The sequence below is a fragment of the Morus notabilis genome, unplaced genomic scaffold (assembly GCF_000414095.1).
Source record: "Morus notabilis unplaced genomic scaffold, ASM41409v2 Scaffold102, whole genome shotgun sequence".
Lineage (NCBI taxonomy): Eukaryota > Viridiplantae > Streptophyta > Magnoliopsida > Rosales > Moraceae > Morus > Morus notabilis.
Genome location: NW_010365014.1, coordinates 255,396 through 276,676, shown reverse-complemented (window position 1 = coordinate 276,676; position 21,281 = coordinate 255,396). Strand labels below are relative to the sequence as shown.

General features: G+C 31.8%; 2 protein-coding genes across 3 annotated transcripts; one reads left to right on the top strand and one right to left on the bottom strand.

Annotated features, from left to right (window-relative positions):
• Nucleotides 1-10,150: 10,150 nt before the first annotated feature.
• On the bottom strand, nucleotides 10,151-10,777 carry LOC21402227 (guanosine-5'-triphosphate,3'-diphosphate pyrophosphatase). Its single transcript, XM_010107236.2, has one exon. It carries the CDS (start codon nucleotides 10,775-10,777, stop codon nucleotides 10,151-10,153), a length of 627 nt encoding a protein of 208 aa, XP_010105538.2.
• A 4,428-nt stretch (nucleotides 10,778-15,205) lies between these two features.
• On the top strand, nucleotides 15,206-20,813 carry LOC21402226 (65-kDa microtubule-associated protein 6). 2 transcript variants are annotated; one of them, XM_010107235.2, is made up of 12 exons: nucleotides 15,206-15,900; nucleotides 17,031-17,234; nucleotides 17,920-18,186; nucleotides 18,376-18,591; nucleotides 18,676-18,831; nucleotides 18,916-19,075; nucleotides 19,173-19,324; nucleotides 19,434-19,521; nucleotides 19,596-19,669; nucleotides 19,762-19,836; nucleotides 20,042-20,395; nucleotides 20,498-20,813. In XM_010107235.2, exons 1-11 carry the CDS (start codon nucleotides 15,826-15,828, stop codon nucleotides 20,375-20,377), a joined length of 1,803 nt encoding a protein of 600 aa, XP_010105537.1. In that variant the 5' UTR covers nucleotides 15,206-15,825; the 3' UTR covers nucleotides 20,378-20,395; nucleotides 20,498-20,813. The 2 variants fall into 2 exon arrangements, with proteins under 2 accessions (XP_010105537.1, XP_024027407.1); XM_024171639.1 differs by having other exon boundaries at nucleotides 20,492-20,813.
• The last annotated feature ends 468 nt before the right edge of the window (nucleotides 20,814-21,281 follow it).

Sequence of the window (21,281 nt, the reverse complement as noted above, 5' to 3'; positions counted from 1 at the left end):
ATTAGGGAGAATTTTCTGACTAATTTTACAAACACATGGGGTGTTTTAAATATTTGTATAATAAAAGAGGCAAAAGTGGTTTTTAGACAAAATACATAAGGTGTTTTATATATTTTCCTATTAAAATTTAAGAGACGAAAAGTGAGATGAAATAGTAATTGAACCATGAAACAAGTATCGCTTCCTCCCAATCTTTCTATATGAGAAAGGATTGAAAAATAGTAGGACCTCCCCTATCTTTCATCCCTTTCATGAATCCATCCAATCAAACAATAGGAGTTGCTCTCCCTCCTCCACCCCTTTTCTTCTCCTCCTAAAATTCCTCGTACCGCATCTCAAAATTGGAGTGTGCGTACATTTTACTTTGTGATCATTATATCATAAAAACAAACAATCTGACAATTAAAAAAAATAAATTTGCGGCTTGATAGTTGATACTAGCCTAGAAAAGTAACCGATGAAATCGTTTTTAAGCCTTATATCTAATAGTTGTGATTTAAGCCGAAAGAGACTTGGAAGTATAAACGTAACAGAATAAAAAGTAGATGGTACGTAGTACTATGCATTGTCACTTGTGAGCCTCTACCGAAGTATGATTGAACCATTATGTTCACCATTATTAATTATAAATAACTATATATATACATGCACACACAAAATGTTTGACGTGACTATCAAATAATTTCCATAATCGTAGTATATGACTTGCTATATTCGACTTAGTCACGAGTGTGGAAAGGGAATTAAGAACTTGTTATGTGGGGGAAAAAATGGAATTTTGCGTGTTTTGCTTATACCGGATAATCCAATTTGTCCCCTAGATAAGATAGAATGATAGATGTAAGATTTCTACTAAAACCATAAATTTGTTTTTCTCTTAACAATTTGTAATTATGAAGTACGGGAGGGAGAGAGAGAGAGATAAATACCCGTATTATATCTCAATCATTTATTTCAAATAACATATACATTTCAAGCAGTAATACTTTAGCCACCACAATGCATTTGTTCAAATTATTAAAACTTCAGAAATATTTTTTTTTTAAAGAAAAAAAAAATACTGAAATAGCTCCTTTATGAAGCAAATGTCACAAAGGTCAACATAGATTGGATGGAGATATTAAAGAGAATCACAAATAAGGGCTCCCACAAAAAAGTTCAATCTTAAATAGGCCTATACAACTAGAGTGCTCCATCTCATAATGATTAATGAACCGTTATCAAACATCTAAATGATATGCAATATAAGATTAAAGATATGGGAATATAAAATGTCAAAACAAAAGAGGCTTTTATTGGTGATAAAAGTTAAGGGGAAAATTATCATCTGCTTGATAGATAGCATATTGGATTCAACCTATAGCAATCTTCATGGACATGTTGCTAAGTCCTTAATTAGCATTGCCCTCTTGGCTTGTTCACGGCCACAAATCTTTAAAATATGTCGGCTAATAATTCTAACCAAAGCCAAAGTACCCCACATTCACTCACTGTAAAATGTACTACATGTCTCCCCCACCCAACTCTCATTATTTCCATATCTTTTGTTTCTTTCTTTTCAAAACGGAATGGAAGCTGGGTTTTCTCTTGAGCTTTTTCCTTTCCTCAGATACTTCTATCCATGTGATCAGAAACACAACAGAGCACTGAAATCTGGGTTGATTTGTCAGCCTCAGTAGATCCTGAAAAGCAGGAAATTTCTAAGCAAAAATTAATGTCCAACAATTGGTGGGGGCTATGATTTTTTTAGAATTTTTTTTAGTAATAAGGTGTGAGAAAATATTGTACTCGTAAGGGTACTGTTTTGAACTATCAAATCTTTATTTTATGCTGTTAATTTGTAAACTTTTTTATTTTAATATGATTGTCGAGTTCTAACATTTCATAATCATGGAATATCATTGGATTAATATATATATATATATATATATATATATATATTAGAATGAACAAGAGCTATCTATGTGATCCTAGGAGATACTACTTGAAGCTTTTTGAATTTTGGTAGCTGCCAAGCTTTGGATTCCTCCTTTTTCCTCAATCTTTATACTCGGACAAACTTGGCCTTTTAGTTTTGCTCAAATACTCCAATTTCTCACAACATCACTGCACTCAATTATTTCTCTTGTAGACCCCTTTTTTTCAATTTTTGAAAAAAAAAAAAAAAAAAAGCCTTTTTCATTCAAACTGACAATTCAAATCAAGGGATACACCATTTCATTTGGCTCTAAATTATTTTCCTCTTGTAGACCCTGGTTGACTCAGAGAGAAACTTCGATCTAGTTAATGTGCTATATTTAGCATAATGATGTTATATCGGAATTTGAGTTGTTTAATAATTATTATGGATCAAGTATTACTCTATTTATCATGTTGTAATCCAATCAATATTTATCATGTTTTAGCATCATTGGAGCTACGTAATATTCTTTTCACTCCTAAATATGGTCTAGTCAACGTGATGAAATTTAGGCTAGTTAATTTGTATTTTATATTAAAGCCGGTCAAAGTTTGATGCAATTATTATTCTCAGGATATTGTGATTAAATTTCAACGGGGAAAAAAATAGAAAAGGAAGATTGATTTCTTTTTGGTTGAATGTCATTGTTTAAAGAGTTGCTATATCGGAATTTGAGTTGTTTAATAATTATTATGGATCAAGTATTACTCTATTTGTGATAAATTTTTACTATATAGACCCCTCACTTTGTCATAAAAAAATGTTGTAATCCAATCAATATTTATCATGTTTTAGCATCATTAGCCACATAATATTCTTTTCACTCCTAAATAAGGTCTAGTCAACGTGATGAAATTTAGGCCAGTTAATTTATATTTTATATTAAAGCGGGTCAAAGTTTGATGCAATTATTATTCTCAGGATATTGTGATTAAATTTCAACGGGGAAAAAATAGAAAAGGAAGATTGATTTCTTTTTGGTTGAAGGTCATTGTTTAAAGAGTTGCTAATAGCCTTTTAAATGTGATGCAAAGTCACTGCTAATTAAATTAACATATTTCACCTCATGATGGTGGTATGACTTGTCACATATTTATGCATGATCCTAAAATTTGGCTACATATTAGCCAACCTAAAAAAGTGTTTAGGACAATGCATTCATTATGCTACTGATATTTTAACAAGAAATTACCAATTGCTAATTAAACCAATTATTTATGCAAGAACAACTTCTCGAACATTATATATAATACTATTTCTGACATTTATTTTCTTGGCCTCTCTTCAAATTAAAGTTAGAATGAAGAATAATATGAATAATTGGAGCGTTTTGGATAATAACTGAATTATATGCTTCAAAATTTATTTCACCCACTTTTTTCCTTATATAATTTGTTTTCACCAACTTGAGCAAAAAAAAAAAAAAAAAAGGAAAGTCGATAGAAGTGGGGACGAAAATGATAAGAAATTTCCTAGCTATCTACTCGAGTTGGCATCTCCTTTCTATGATTGTTATGAATATCGAAAAACTAATTTTGGGGTCCCCTTTCTCCTATATGTTTTTTCTAAGGCCACCTAATATTTCCTTTGTCCTTGTCTCGCACCACCAAAATCACTTCCCTACTTTCAAACTATTATATATTGTCGTTATATACCAACACTACTGTGATATTATATATATATATATATATATATATATGTATGTATCTCTTCCATCCATTATTATATGTAATACATTGATTGTTGTCATTAAATAATTAAATTGGTGCGTCCTAATCCACCAAACTAAGAAATACTTCTAAACAACTAATTATATCATAAAAGATAATAGTTATCTAATAGGTAGATGACATGTCATTCATTTCTGGCTTGTGAGATATGATAAGGAGATAATATAACAGTCTAGATGCCACCTTTATTCTCTAATTATATTTTATTATTTTGTCTTAACCCATGTTTAATTACCTGCTGCTGGATCACGTAGCTAATTTTCTGTAGTTAAAATTCAGCTCAAACTTCTTATTTTTTTTATTTTTTTAAAATAGAAGTTTTGCATCTTTTTAACTTTGTTTTAACCGATGAAATTTTTAATAGCTTAATATGTGGTTCTTTTAAAATTTCTTTCATAAAATAAGTTGATACCCCAGTACTTCACGTGCTCCAATCTTCTCCCCATTTATCTCACATTACTTTTGAGTTATAACCATTAGAACAATGTCTCTTCTTCCGAGTACTGAAGGTACAATCTGGTTAATTTTCTAATAGTAATGATGAGTACACGCATTTTGTACATGAAAGCTTTGAGCGAGTAATTTCTTTCTTGCAATTTCTGGTAGAGACTATGTAATATGCTAACAACTTCTTGTCGTTTTGAAACCTTCAACATGTCTCGTTCAACTAGAATGTCACAATTAGGTATACAGGAGTCATTATACATTGAATTGGCATTCTTTCCTAAAGAAATAAAGAATTAAAAGCCTTGAGAGAGAATAGGGAAAGAAGTTTGGCAACCCTAGCCCCTATATATCTATGCAGATGCAAGGAAGAGAGAAAAATATTGTCCTGTTTGTTTCACTAATTTAATTCAGTTCAATGCATTTTGAACAGTGAGTACAGTTTGAACTGACGTTTAGTAAGCATGCAGTTTGAAATATATTCCTCGTTTGAACTGAGCTAAATAACCAAACTTAGAGTTTAGCTCCCCCTTTAAGTTCAACAGTTCAAACTATTTTTGAACAGTAAAAAGTGTCTACTTTCTCTACTTTTCACACCTACGTACCAACCACTAATTCAAATTTTATTCACTGTTCAAATTAAAACTTTAACTACACATCCAAACGTCAATTCAAACTACTATTTAAACCACACAGTTTGAATTTTTCGGTTCAAATTAAAAAGTTCAAACCAATAAAATTTAAACTAGCGAACCAAACGGGAGCATTATTTACCCAATAGTTACTTACGGCTTGTGTTTTGCAACAGGAAACATCTAAAATCCATCGAGTTTTAGGAGGCATTACTTCATAATTATTGTGTTTTTAAGTTGGTGATAATATAGGCTAAGCTACTAAGGGTTGAGATCGTCACGAAATATCGGTTTTACATGCGATACGTAGCAAAAGAAAAATGGATGACATTTATTTTAAAAAATGACTTTGAGAGAGGTAACAATAAAAAAAAAATCACTATTATACTTTTTCAAATTAGTCATTTTTTACATAAAATAAATTTATTATAACTCCTACTTCTCTATATGGTGCGAGAAAATAAAGGGAATGCATGAGTGCAATAACCCATGTTGATGGCACGACAACGAAATAGGACTGGAGTGCATGGTCTCCCAAGAGTACAAACTTTACCATTTTCGTAAAGGAATTACTACATTTTTGTGTACGTTAAGAAGGAATGTCCATTTAAGAAATAATTACTGACAAGTGTGCTAAACCACTCAGAAATGTATTTTTCGAGCTATATGCTTTCGGCGGTGTTATAAATATGGTCCAATATTAGTGAACTTTGTTAGAGGAACTTTTGGAAAAATTTAGAGAGAGAATTAAGGTGGAGAGGAAACTCAAAGAATTCCTCATATGTATCTTAAAACTGGTCGAGTTTTATATGCATGTTTGGTTTATGGGTTTAGCTTATTTGAACCTTAGAATCCAATTTAATTTGTCTTGGCTATTTTTCCCAAATTTCATAGTGGTCTTGACCAATTTTGTAACTTGCCCTTTTGTGGATAATGGGATATACATATATATTTGATTGTACAAGCTACAAATTAAATGAAAATAAGTAAATAACAAATTCTTCTATATCTGGTACAATTTTTCACTTTATTTTCTGCTCTCTCTCTCTCCTATCACTGATCAAGGTGGGTACACACATGGCCTTTTTCTCTTCAATATTACGTAATGATTGCTTTAGTTCTTACCGTTGCTGTTGCTATTCTTTTGGCAACAAGGAACATATCAATTTAATTGACATAAATGCGCCTATTCATGAGAGCGAGTGTGTAACATGGTACTTCATCATATCCTTGCCAGAAAGTTAATTGTCTAAAATATGCGCAAAAAATCTTAAATTAATTAAGCAAAATTTTATGCATGTGCCAAAAGTGAAATATATATAATGTGAACTTAGTTTAGATACACAACCCACCTTATCTTATCTTAGTACTATAAAAGTTCATAAAAGACTTGAAGTTTCGCACGTCTTTCTGACTTGCCAACATTATTGTGGTAAGGTACGTAGGAGATAGATTTACAGATTATAACTTTCCAGGTGTGTCATATATATATGTTTATATATATATATATGTATATATTAGCTAGCAGAATGTGTATAGATTTGTATATTAGGTATATGATTTTAGGTAAAGGAAGTTGCATGTGACCTACTATAGACTTATTTCACGTTAAGATATTGCTTTAATCGATGGGCATGACCACAACACTACAGGCATTCATAGAAGGAAGGAAAAATACCACGTTATATCTGGCAACCTTAGAAATGGTGAGTGCTATAAATTCTAATAAATATCCAAAGTTTCCTTAATATTATGATCAAACAAGAAAGTAATATTGTTTTTTATAGATGGAGGAGTCATTAAAAACTATTGCTAGTTAGTTGGAGGAGCTTCAATGCAATGTTAAATTAGTGTTCTAATGTTAAACTTTAGCAAATTGAGTGAGAAAATTACTCTCCAATGCAATAATGTTTGTACTTGATGACAAATTTCCCACCATATTGCTAATTTGGTATTTTATTAGTATTTATTGATTGGCTTACTTTTTAATTTAATTATTAGAATATCTGCATTTCAAGTTATTTTAGAATAAAAAGTTTATTTTATAATTTCCAAAATTTAATTGATTGTACTAAAAAGTAGATTTTCCATAAAAAAAAGATTTAGCATTTGAAGTAGAATCATGCATTAAAATACAAATAAAAATAATATTTCCACACGCTATTATCACATTTTTTTAATGAGAAATATGCAACTCACGTTAGCATTTACATTGAAGACAGTTATGATCTAAGTAAGACAAGTCTCTTCTCTTTTATTTATAGAAACTAATTGCCCACTTCCACTCTTTTAATTAAGACCATTAATTAATGAGTGTTGTTTCGTCTAGCTAAAAAGAGAGTATGGCTCTGACTTACGTCGCTTTGAATCTAACTATAGCTTCTAAATTTGTAGCATCCTTATAAAATATCACAAACAATTCAAAATAATATATAATATCTTTTAGGTTCATTAACCGTGATTAAGGGTTGTGTGTCAAGCTGTTTATAAACGGCTTGTATAATGATAATCATGTTAATTACAAGTTGCGACGCAAACTTGATTACATGGCTGAATTCTGATAAAGGGAACTTAACGAGCAACTACCTACTTATTAAATGAGTTGTTAACTTGAACTTAATATTTGCCTTATATAATCAACCTAAAACTTTTTTTTTTTTTTTTTGGTGGGGTGGGGGAGAGGGAATGAATAAAAACATTTTAATTAAATTTTCACATCTTTATTTATCTCTTTCTTAAATTTTTTTTCCATAATCATTCTAAATTAAATTCATAAAATATTTAATAAAAATATTATTTTAACAAAATTATAACAACTTATTTTATTATCTGTGTCAATGAATTAACAAAACATAAGAAATAAAATATAAAACTCAAAACTCAAAATTTTTTCTTTTAAGAAAAAAAAAGTTTGCAGTTATTAATGAAGTCAATAAATCTCTAAGAGCACTCAAAGTTTTTGATAAAAATGTAGAAGGAACTTTTTCCGATAGGGTCTTTCTACTTGTAGTTTTCTACTTTTCAACCGTCAGATATGTATTAGAAATTATATGTTATGTGTACTTTTTTAATTTAATATGATTTTGATCATATTTAATTATCAGAAACTAACACCATCAGTAAGGAAGCCTACCAGAGAAAGTAATGAATTTTAATTTGTAAAAATATCTTAGAGAAAGATCTAACGCGATCATTTTTCAAATTATGAAACAGAGTGAATCGCTTAGGGTAAAAACAAAAAAGATAATTTGCTAATTATTATGGCAAACTTCTCTCTTTTCAATTCCTTTTTCGAGTACAACTACTTAATGCATTGTTTTAAATGTATAATTAATTCTTGATACTAGTTTGCTAGTCTGTCAGCCAACATCTTCTACAACTACACATTATTTGTCTTCCAAAATTGGACAAATTAACCGGTTGATTTTTTTTCCTACACTTTGTTGTCCTGTTCTATTCAATTGAAACCAATTACAAATTTATAATTGATTGAAAACAAATAAGAAAAGTGAGAACTAAAGTAAAATTAACCATATGAGACAATTGAGAAAAAAAAAAAAAAAAAGAAAGGAAAAGACATGAAAGAGCGGTAGGAAAAAGAAAAAGATCAGATTGAAGTTAAAATTACTTAACGGGACCCACATTTAGACCTTAATTTGCTTGGTGCATGGCATTTGATAATTGATAGGACTTCTCTTTTGGCCCTGCGCTTAGATTATTTTTCTTATTTACCAACAATTATAAATATTATTGTATTCACACAAGACAGAAACCAGGCAAATGATGGAGGAAGATGACTGGATAACGGATATAAGGCTTTATATATGTGTGTGCGTGTGTAAAATCTTGCTATTTACCTTTGGAATTTTCACAGCTTTTATAAGGTTGTAGCTGATATATATATATATATATATATATTGTTGAGAAATGAGAGTACTACATCCATAATTATAGTGATAAAATAAAATAAAATTCAAACAACTGCACAAAATAATCTGCATTATCACCTTGCTCAGCCACCTTTAGTTTTCCATTCGTGTGCCTACTTTAGTGGGGTCATTACATGCCAAGAATCTTTTTAAAAAGTGGAATAAAATTTGTCAGCCAAAAAAGTGCAATACTTTTTTCTTTAATTGTTTGAAAATAAGAGATTTTTTGGGTACGTTAACATATCAGTAAATTAAGTATTATATCTGTTAAATTTGTATAAAATTACATAAAAATTAAAAAATATATAGATCTAACAGTTAAAAAAATACGACTTATTGGTACGTCAAACATACTATAAAATCTCCACTAAAAACAAATCTAACACACATATATATATATATTCTTTTTATATAGATATTATACATATTTTTGGATGGAGTCTAGTCAATTATGGTTTAAAAATAGGGATTTTTTTTATATGTTAACATACTAATAGGTTAAATTTTTTATTTATTAGATATGTATTTAAAAATTACGTAAATTTAACCATTAAAAAATTTATTTTATATGTACGAGAATCTCCTTTTAAAATAATACTGTAAAATAGAATTAACTTCCCAAAAGAAGACACACTTAAGTGCTTTTTCTAACTTTAATCTGTGTTTTCTTTTCTTCTCCTCTGTCCACTCGTCGAAGAAACTCTAACAGATGGTTGCCTTTTTCCTTTCATTATTATTCACACGTCTCCAAGGTTATTCCTTTATTCCATTTTTTAACCATGGGTATTGAATGTAAGGAATTTTTTTATACTTCCTAATGATTCAGCAACAAAAAGAGTGGACAAAGTTTTCTGTCTTGTTAGTGAAAACTTGTTACCATATCTCTTCCTCTATTGCGTGCGCTCAGTTTTTATTTTTATATCCAGGAATTAAGAAAAAAGGAAATTTAAACATGAAATTCTGTGCCATATATTTGTCTGCGACTAACAGTCTAAACTCTTATCCGTGTTTGTTACACCAGATTCGGATTAAGATTGGGATAAATAATCACAATTGCATGTTTGGTGATGAGTATTGACCGAATAATATATTAGCCACTGACTCAAAAATAGAATAAAAAACGTGGGATTAGTCATCCTTTAAAATCTCATCCAATCATAACATCCAATTCTTACTATACCGTTCAACATAGATTTCATTGATAGGATGACTTTGGCTTGTTTGTTTCTGTTTTTATTTTCATTTTTCGAAGCAAAAAATTAAAAACGGGTTTTAAAAATGCATTTGGTGTAAGTTTTTTTTAAAAAACAAAAATAAAATCATTTTTGTCGTTTTGTGGAAATCAAAAAAATGAAAAAAAGATGTTTTCATTTTCTCCATTTTCGTTTTCATTTTCCTTTTCTCTCCCGTTTTCTCTTCAGCCTCCCCCGTCTCAGTTTTTTTTTCTGCCCTTCTTCAGCCATTCTTCAGCGCAGATTCTTTAGCCTTCTTGCCGGCCGAGCTCCTCCGTTCTTCTCGCCGGATTCGTTTTCTCCGGTATAATACACCGTTTTTCATTTTCTCATTTCCTCCGTTTTCAGCCCGTCTTCTCTGACTAGCCCCCCTCTCTTGACTGGCACCCCCACCTCCGATATCAACACAAAGAACCAATTTTTCAAACACGGGAAAGAACTGAAGCATTTCTCCGCTCAAGACTTCGACTTCCAATCCAGTCTTCTCCCTCACGTTTTCCAAGAACTCAGACTTGTTGGTGGTTTCGCGGACAGCTGACGTGGCGACGCAGCGGGTGTGGGTGGTGGGGATGTTGTGGGCCTGGAGGAGTGTTTGGAAGGTATTGAGGGCTTTGAGGGTACGAAGCTCGGAGAAGGCGGAAATGGCGAAAGGAGAAGTGGGAGTTTGGTGGTAGTGGCGGCGGCCGAGGAGGACGAGGTCTTTGCGGCAGAGGAAGGGGAGGAAACAACTGGTGGGGTGGGCCCGAACGATAAGGAGCTTGAAGGAGTTGGTGCCCATGTTGATTGCGGCAAAAAGGGAGGACGGAGAAGATGGGGTTGGTGGTGGGATAGCGGAGGAGGAGGACGCCATGGATTTTCTTTTCTTGATCAAATTGAGAAATGCCATGGATTTTCTATCCATGGATCGAGTCTCTGATAGTCAAAGTGTTTTTTTTTTTTTTTTTGCCTTGGAAAATCTGGCGATTGAGAAACGACAATAGTGATTATATAAAACGACATGTCATTTATGTGGAGTGATCAAACGACATACTATCTTGAAAATGTCACCAAACGCAGTTTCAGTTTTTTTTTAAAATTGAAATCAATCTCTGAATAAAATGACCAAATGCATTTTTAGAAATAATTTCAAAATGAAAATGAAAACGTTTTCATTTCCATTTTCATATAGAAAACAAAATCATTTTGGAACCAATTCAAAACGTACCCTTAGTTTCCATATTTTCCTTTTATTACTTTTTCGTACGTGTCTTATTTATCTCGTTCACTTCGCAGATTCAAATTTTTAATTCGAGCTGACAAATTCCAAACCCCCCCTTTTTTTTTTTTTTTTTTTTTTTTTTTTTTTCATATTCACTAGTATAGAACTAGATAGGAAAATATTTGTCTTATTATATGAGAAATCTCTATATATAGTATTTCATGACATATTTCATATGACATTCTAATTAGGAGTTTTAATTTTATATTGTTACTATACCAAAAAACAAAAAAAAAACAAAAACAAACAAACCATTCTAAGCAAAAGAAAAACACATAAATGAACTTTGTCGTCTTGTCTAAGAATGTAACGATTTTGTTTGTGGATTATATTTATGAAAAATTATACGTTTTTTTTTTCTTTAAAATATAGACTTTGTCACAAAATGTTATCTGAACTTTAATTTTACTTTTGTCCCTCGAATTTAATAACTCTTATAAATTTTCACCTTTTTTAAATTCTTACTTTTGTTATTATTGTTGGCCACTATTAATGAACCTCTAAAGAAAAAAATGACAACTCTTATTGCGAAATTGCATTTCTATGTTACTAAACGAGGAGGAGCTTACAGAATAATTGTGTAGTAAAAATGATTCAACGATACTCATTATTTGTGTGATACATGCTATTTCTTTTAAAGATCCTAACATAAGGAGTTTTTTTGTTTGTTTTTGCATTACATTTTTCGCAAAAAAAATTTAATTGTGGGGGAAAATTTGCAAGATAGAATTAGGTGCTCTGTTGAGGATAATCAGATATGACTCTATTATCCTTCCAAATAGGCCCCGTTCATTTTACCGATTCGAGTTTATAATTCGAGTTTTACTACAGTAAAAAACTTTCAGAAACAGTCATATCTAACTTTTTTACTACAATAAAAAGTTCTCACACATAAAATCACATCTCAACTCGAATCAGTGAACTAAATGGACCCGTAATATGCATTACCCTTTTAGTAATGATCATTGAGTCAATTTTACAAGATGGTTTTGCTAAGCAAGAAAGTTTATATAATTACAAGGTAAGAAAGTGCATCTTTTAATTCCAAAAGTTGGTGGAAAGGAACTTTTATTTTCTTAACGAGAAATTATAAGCATGAAAGATATACAGGTTTCTCTCGAAAGTAAAAAAAAAAAAAGAGTAGGGGTAAATAAAACGTTAGTTTGTCCTTTCCTTTTACTTCAAGCGATCTGAAAAGCTTAAACCATTCTTGAGTCTATATTCACCTTCAAGCAAAAAACAAATAAATAAAAGAAAAAGGAATCAAGAAGAAGAGCACTATATATATATATATATATATATAAACCGTCTAGTGTGTGTGTATTTTGTCATTTTCATTTCATTTTTTATGATATGGGGTCGGGAGTAAAGAATGATGCATGATTGGAACTAGCATCGGATGCTGTTTTATGATGGATCAGCATTACAAGAATTCTTTGATGCTCATTATTATTATTATTATTGTTATTATCTTTATTTATTATTATTTTAGAAAAATTAAAGTAGAGTGTGTTGTTTTACCTTAACCGGTGGAGCAATGTTTTTTAAGCCATATGGTTAAATTTTAGTATGATCTATTAGTGTTGATGTTTAACAATATTTTTGTTCACGTTGGCGATAATTATCAATTTATAAACTTGTGTAGAGTAATTTGGCAACCAAACAATAATTACTTCAGATTTGCAATGACAATCTTTACTCACAAATTAACTCTTCAGCCAGCGCCAAAATAACAGGATTGAGATTCAATATTGTAAACGAATAATAATATAATTTATTTATTTATTTATTTTTGTTGCTGAGGTACTTTGATAACTGTTAGGTTTGATTTTACGTTTGGTGATCGAGATGATGCTGAAAAACTATATAGAATACAGCTTAATTAATTAAGATTTGAGTTAATTATGTTCAATTGCTCGAGCAAAATAAAATATAAAAAATAAAAAAATACATAATATAATATTAAAATTTAGTGCGCACACTTATATTTACAGAGCTACGTCCAGACAATAAACAATTTACTATGTTCTAAAATTAGAGACACCGAACAGAATACCTAACAATAACATAACTTAACTATATCCGTTTTCCTTTTTTTTTTTTTTTTTCTGGAGAGCTTTGAAAGGCGACAAATAGGCTACAGTACAGACAAGTCCAGAAACATAAACTGTAATATATATATATATATATATATTTTTTTTTTTTTGGTTTTTGCCCGTTCGTTAGTACTTCATTATATAAACGGTGGAAAAAATTATCAGAACTTATACATTAGAAACCGTGATTTTGCTAAAAAAAAAAGTATAGCTATATATATATATATATTCCTTTTTTTTTAATTTATTATGGAACAATTGATAGCGACTATTGTTATAGTAAGAGTGAGTAAAAATGTGAAATTGAATTAGAGATGAGTCTTACAAGAATTCGTCTAGTAAAAGATAAAAGTAAGGGTAATAATTAAAAATAAAAACGGGAATGTGGATGCAATCTTATACCCAAATAGTAACGGGATAGGAATTGAGAAGCATTCCCCACCCCGCCTCTACCTCGATCTTCACCTAAATAATTATATTTTATATAACTATATTATTGATATTTAAGATTCGTTTAGTTCGTTCATTCGAGTTTTTAATTTGAGTTGAGATATGACTTTATGTGAGAGTATTTTACTGTAGTAAAAAAATTAGATGTGACTGTTTTTAAGAACTTTTTACTGTAGTTAAATTTAAATTGGTGAAATGAACGAGACTTTACTTTTTAAATATAATCGGTTCTTTTGGGCTTTATTAATAAGATTTGGTGGGCACATGTTTATAATTTAGTTTGTTTCGTGCAATCTTTTATTTTGGTTTACATTTATATTTTTATACCCTTTGCTACAAGAACTTACATCTTTGCACCCATTCCTTATATCCTTTGTGCGTTGTGCCATCTCCTCCGGGAAGGATCATTGTCCATTCACGCTTTTCTCTTCCGACGATTGTCATTCCTTTTCTATGTCCTGTACCCTCAATGAGTATCGTCTTTATGCAATTGTGTTCCCTTTTTCTTTTTTTGAAAATATCATTATTACCTTTTTCAATTTATATTGAATGTTATTTTAGATATGATTTAACTAAAAAGTTAAATAAAATTTTTTTCAAAATATGCTCAAATAAATATTTCAGTCAAATAAATGCTTCACTTATTTTGACAGTTTTTATTTTTTAAGATTGATTTTATTTAACATTTTGGTTTAATAATGTTTTAAATTGTATTTAATAATGTTTAGAAGAATAATCTTGGTATTTTAAAAATTTAATTGTTTTAGGGAGTATTTCAGGTATGTTTTTATAAACATAGTGGGTGTTTTGGGTTATTTATATTATAAAAAAAGTGAAAGTGGTATTTTGACAAAATACATTAAGTATTTTAAGTATTATTCCTTTAAGAAAGTAAAAAATCCTTTTAAAATTGAAATCTTCTATTGTGAGCGTTTATTAGGAAAAGTTAAAACTTATAGATACATGGCATAACATATGCTTTCTTTTAAAAAAAAGGAATATTTTTTTTAATTTGCAATAATATTGTCACATTTCTTTGTAATCTAGGTACTATTTTGTCTTTTTATATGTGCTTTTGATATAATTTCATATTTAAAAAAGCTCATGATAATGCGGTAATATGCTTTTTTTTTAATTTAAGAGTAATATTTTTGTGTTAAATGTGAAGGTTTTTAGCTTCACATTATCACATATATGACGCCACATTCATTTTCAGAATATAACTCGTATGTGATGTCTATTATTGGTGAAGTGAATGTTCGAAATATTTGTATAATATAATAGAGCTATTTTTTCTTTTTGTTTTTTTAAGGGTTTTTCTTTTTGTTTTCTGATTGAACCCAGCGACCAACCCACTAGCCTAACCTTTAAAAAAAAAAAAGAAACCATTTTCATTATTATCTCAAGAAAAGAAAAAAAAAAACAATTGCATTACACAAAACAAAGACAGAAAGAAGAAAGAGAGACACTCCTTAATCATTATTTACCTATTTGAAGTGAAGCTCTCACTCTCTCTCTCACTCTCTCCCTCTCAAAGTTTATTGCTTTTATCTTGGCTTAAAAGAGCTTCCATTTTTTTAGCCCTTCCCCCATTTTATTGTTGCCTTTTCATCAATTATTAGTAGTGTCATTGATTTTGTTTCACTAAAAGCCTCAAGCTTTACACCCAATTCATTCTCTCTCTCTCTCGTCTCTCACTCTCTCTCTATTTGTCTTTACCGTCCCGTTCAGACTCTCTCTCTACTTTATTCTTCGAGCGTTTCATTTTTTTTCTTTCATTTGTTTCTCTTTTACAAAAGAAAAACAAGTGGGGAAAGAGGGGTTTGTAGCTTAAGAGAAGAATCATTTGAGCTTCAGATCTGGGTTAAACTGAGCTTGTTTCAGAGAATGAAGACACACCTAAAAGTCTCTTCGTGGATTCTTTCTCTCTCATTGACTTGAGAAGAAGAAGAAGAAAAACCCGTTTCCCGTTTTTTCTCTTTTCTTTCTTCTTTGGGTTTTTTTCAGACTTTATTTATTTGACCTCTGGTTCTTTGAGTCTTTACATTTCTTGTTGGTTTAGAGAGAGAAAGAAAGAGAGAGATCTGTGGAAAAATGTTGGCTATAGGAACTCCTAACATCGGTGTCCATACGAATACTACTTGCAATGCTTTGCTCAGAGAGCTTCAGGTTTGTGTATTTCTCTATTTTCTCTCTTTTGTGTGTGTGTGTTTTTTTTTTTTTTTTTTTTTTTTTTTTTTTTTTTTTTTTTCCAATTTGGCTGCTTTCTTTCTTCTTCTTTGCAAAACTCGAAGCTTTTGTTTCCCCCTCCTGCGGTTGAAATATAATGGGGAAGCTGCTTCTTCTTTTTCTTCTTCTTCTTCTTCTCCTTCTTCTTCGTTGTTTTTGAGATTTTATGTTTTAAAAAATAAAAACTTGGGCATAGGTTTTATAATACATATTACCTTGAATTTCAATTAATTAAAATTTTTTAAGAATTTTTTTTCCATCTGGGTTAATTCCATTTTCTTGATTTTTTTTTACCATTATTCTTCGTCCCTTGCGAAAAAAAGGGAATAAAAAAAAGAGGGCTAATTGCTTTTTGACCTCATTTCCAATGTGGTGTTTAGTAGTTCTTGTTCTTGAAGAGGGTTTTCAAATTCTCGTCTAAAAAATTGTTTTTGATTTATTGGTTTTACTGTTCTTAGTAAGAGTTCTTGATGTTTTGAGTTGACTTCCTACGAGATTCTTTTTTGTAAATACTTTTTATGGGCTTTTGAGTCTTTTCCCTAGCAAATCGTTGTTTCTCTTTATCTTATTAATTTTCATTATTTTCAAGTGCTATATTGGGCTTTTCCTGTATGATGTTTGAAAATGTTGTATTCTTAATTTCTTTCATCTTTATATATTTTGAGGAGGGATTGAATTGGTGTAAATATAGTTAATGGTTTTTTTTTTCTTTTTTATTTTTTCTGAATCACGTTGCCGTTTCTGCACATATATCAATTTTATGAATTATGCAAGTTTTATAGGAGTTGGTAATTAAAGAAAAAGAAGGGTGTACTAATGTTCAGATTCCTGGAATCTTTGTGGTTGACATTAATTTCTGAGTTTGTTTCTGGAAAAGAAATATATTGTTGGTATTTTTTTTTTCTTTTTTTCTTTTTTGGCCCGTTAAAAAATTAATTGGTTTCTGATTCCACTTAATTATTGCATTTGCAAGGTTCTTAATACTAGTATACTAGGGAAAATATATAAACTGTAGGAAGAGCCAGATTTTAACATTACTGTTTTCATTGATGGGTTTGTTTGAAAAACAGCAAATATGGAATGACATTGGTGAGACTGCAGCAGACCAAGATCGTATGCTACTGGAGTTGGAGAGAGAATGCTTAGAAGTTTACCGGCGGAAGGTTGACGAAGCTGCCAATGCCAAGGCACGCCTTCATCAATCCGTTGCTGCCAAGGAAGCTGAGTTTGCAACTCTAATGGCTGCTCTTGGAGAACTCAACATTCATTCGCCAGTAAGGGATTGAAAGATATTTTTTATCGTTTTTGAATTGTTGGGAATCGCCTTTTTTGCCTCTACATTATTTGTTTTGACTCTAGTTGCAGCTTCGCTTTTGTTTCTTCGTTGAATATATATAAAAATAAGAGTAGAAAATAATGTTTGTGCTTCTCTAGTTTCGCCTCTTTTTCTACAGTTTCATTCTCTGCTTTAGGATCGGTTCAATCGGGACTGTCGAGTGTTTTTTGGCCTTGGGACACCATATTTTTGGATATTGCTTACTTTTTTGATAGCTGTAAAATGTGCTCACTGAATAATAACCAGTTAACAGGAAAGATTAGCTGTGTTCTCTGACATTTGTTTCCTTTCAACTTCTTGGTGGTTCTCCCATTTTCGCTTAATGTTATCTCAGTGTAGATAGTCCTCCTGGTCCCTTGGATCCTCCCACTATTATCAGTGTATTTCTATATCTGATTGTCAGTGTATTTTTGGTTGGAAATTGCTTTCTCTTGGTTTTCATTATTGGCAATATTCCATATCAACTACTTGAGGTTTCTTTTTAAGTTTTACTTGTGATCTTGTGAGCTTCATGTTCTTTGTGTCTAAAGCTATATTAATGACCCCGAAATTCATAAGCTTCCAAGCTGGTTTTATCTATATAATTTCTCCTGCTCTTCTTATTATTTTCTTCAAATTTACAGATTCAGACAGATAAGCGGTCCAAATCATTAAAAGAAAAACTTGCGTCTGTGGCACCACTGGTAGAAGATCTAAAACTGAAGAGAGAGGAAAGGGTGAAACAATTTGCAGATATAAATGCACAAATCGAGAAGATCAGTGGAGAGATTTCTGGATACAGCCATCTTGACAATGTGGCAATTGGTTCATTAACTCTCGGTGAACAGGATTTATCCCTAAGAAAGCTAACTGAATTCCAAACTCATCTTCGCACTCTTCAAAAGGAAAAGGTAATTATGCTAACGATATAAACTGTCATTCCTGTTTCCTTATTTTAGCGAGGTCATTGCATTGTAACTAAATTTTAGATGAACAAGAAAATTTGGCACGTTCTGATTTATTTGATGACTTCGTTGGTTCACGCTTTCTTTTCTCTCATACTCTGATCTAATAAGATGAGTGCACCTTTCTTTTGACAGTCGGATCGACTTCACAAGGTTTTGGAATATGTCAACGAGGTCCACTCTCTCTGTGGTGTGCTTGGCTTGGATTTTGGCCAAACTGTGAGTGAAGTGCATCCAAGCTTGCGTGGAACGAGCCTAGAGCAATCTACAAACATCAGTAATAGCACATTGGAAGGCCTGGAGAAGACCATTCTCAAATTGAAAACAGAAAGAAAGGCCCGGATCCAGAAGGTAGAACAGTACATTTTTGTAAATGGATTTTGATTTTATCCTTTTCCGCGGTAGTAAAAGTAAAACACTTCTTCAAAATTCCAGCTGAAAGATATCGTATCATCATTGTCTGAGCTTTGGAACTTGATGGATTCGTCAAGAGAAGAGAAGAACAACTTTTTGAGGATTGCCGCTGTCCTTGGAGCTTCAGAATCAGAAATTACAGAACAAGGTTTTCTTTCAATGGAGATTATTGAGCAGGTATGAGTATGTTCAAGTATATTTGAATTCTGATTCAATGGTGACTGGAATCAGATCCTCAAGTTTCTGTTGTCTATGTCATAGGCCTCGGCCGAGGTTGAGAGGCTAACCAAGCTGAAAGCAAGCAGAATGAAAGAACTTGTCATGAAGAAGAGGTCAGAATTGGAGGAAATATGCAGAATCACTCATATTGAACCCGACACAAGCACATCTGTGGAGAAATCAACTGCAATGATAGACTCCGGTATACTTGCATTATCTACCATGAAGAGCATCTTGTAGAATTTGCTGGGTGAAGAAACATACATAAACGCAAGTCTGCTGTTTTTTTTTTTGTTCAGGTCTAGTTGATCCTTCCGAACTTCTTGCAAACATAGAAGCAGAGGTTGTAAAAGCTAAGGAAGAGGCTTTAAGCAGAAAGGAAATAATGGATAGGATAGACCGGTGGCTTGCTGCCTGTGAAGAGGAAAATTGGCTTGAAGAATACAACCTAGTAAGCCAGAATTTTCTATCAAGATAGTTGCTGCATAGTTTTCAGGCTGTGATTACTGTTGGAGCATCTTGTTTGTCTTGCCTCTGAAGAGTTTTTTATTGAAATCCAGGATCACAACCGATACAATGCTGGAAGAGGCGCTCACATTAACCTGAAACGTGCAGAACGAGCTCGAGTGACCGTGACGAAAATTCCAGGTATTGCGTTTGTTGGTAACGTATCCTTATATGCGGCTGTTCTAGTACATAGAGCTAATGATGTCTCTTTCCAGCGATGGTTGACAACTTGATAAACAGAACTCTTGCATGGGAAGATGAAAAGAAAACGTTATTTCTCTACGATGGGGTGAGTTTTCTTTGTATTTGCAGCTTGGGTTTTGTCAGGAGAATTGTAGCATATACTAACCCAGTAATTTCTCACATCGATCGATTTTGCAGGTGAGATTGGTGTCCATTTTGGAGGATTACAAACTCAGCAGACAGCAGAAAGAAGAGGAAAAGAGAAGATACAAGGTAAATAACTTGAGGCTTCCTTTATATGCTTCTTTCCTTGAGATTTTAGTTGAGATGCTATTTCTATCGAGCAAAATGTTAATAAATGTGGAGCTGAGATCAAATACATTAGCTTCTGACCTAACAAATTTCGGAGGATTTTATAGCTCTTCTCTTGTGTCCGATTGAGGATAAATGTGTTTGACCTTTTTCTCCCTTTTCATAGGACCAAAAGAAGCTCCAAGATCTGCTCCTTACAGAAAAGGAATCAATATATGGATCTAAGCCTAGTCCTAGGAAAAGTAACAGCTTTAGGAAGCCAAACGGATACCGCGCGAATGGGAATGGGTCGATGACTCCTACACCTCGTCGAAACTCAGTTGGTGCAACTCCCGAGCTCATGACACCCCGGTCCTACTCCGGGCGCCAACATAATGGATACTTCAAGGAAATGAGAAGATTATCTACCGCACCATTGAACTTTGTGGCGATATCAAAAGAAGATACAATGTCGTATGCCTCAGTTTGTGGTTCTGAGCTCGGTTCTCCTCCGCATGGTTGAACATGAAAATGAAAAATGGTCCGTTCCCCTAACATTAATATCTCATCTCAAATCATATATTGTTGTCATCTTATGTTAATCTGACGTCGGAGATGATGATGTTTTTTTGTGAAGGAACAGGAAGCTGTTTTACAAGCTAGAGCATAGTACACTCGGATCAAAGCAGCAGAAACCTTGTGAATATGGAAGGGAACATTGTACACTATGATTGTAATTTGCTAGGATTACATGGGATGTGAGAATGGTAACTAACGAACGATTCAGAACCATAAATTTGAAGTTGTCTGCTTCAAAGAATATTATATAGCCTGGGAAGGTTGGTCTCTGGTTGATTTACTACAGTTTGGAATTTGACTTCTGGAAGTCTTTGCATGCCATCAATATAGAGGAAACTAATATGAAAGGTATTCTATAGTCGTTCTGACCATGTATTTCATGGATTTTGCCTCTTTTTTCTTTTCATGGATTCTTGTTGTATATATCTGTATGTGTATCTATACGTGTTACTTTTGTGATTGTTAAATATCATTTTTATGTGGGCAAGTTTGGTTGTCTATGGAGAGGCATAATAAATGGTAGAAGTATTGATCTCTGTTCATTCAGTTTGTCTGTAGAGTTTAGAACTTATTATTATTTAGAATCTGATTGGTTGTGATTGAAATCTGGGTGCAATGAGCATGTTTTTACTTGGCCGTTTCTAAGTCCGTTTTATAGTGTTGTGCCAATCTTGTTAGGGTTCATCATATTTTCAAAACCCAAATTGTAATCCAAATTCAATTTTGGTTTCAAATTAGTTCTTTGAATAGGTAAAATTAGGGATTTACAATGATTTATCTGATAATCTCAGGAGGAGATAAAAAAGGAAAGAATAAAAAAAAAAAAAAACGTTTCGCTGAAAAGCGGG

Excerpts from the sequence above, each read along its gene's own strand:
- LOC21402227 (XM_010107236.2), bottom strand. The coding sequence starts at position 10,777 with ATGGCGTCCTCCTCCTCCGCTATCCCACCACCAACCCCATCTTCTCCG.
- LOC21402226 (XM_010107235.2), top strand. The coding sequence starts at position 15,826 with ATGTTGGCTATAGGAACTCCTAACATCGGTGTCCATACGAATACTACT. Across the intron at positions 18,832-18,915 it reads CAATGGAGATTATTGAGCAG|GCCTCGGCCGAGGTTGAGAG; the intron begins GTATGAGTATGT and ends TCTATGTCATAG. Across the intron at positions 19,325-19,433 it reads GGCTTGAAGAATACAACCTA|GATCACAACCGATACAATGC; the intron begins GTAAGCCAGAAT and ends ATTGAAATCCAG.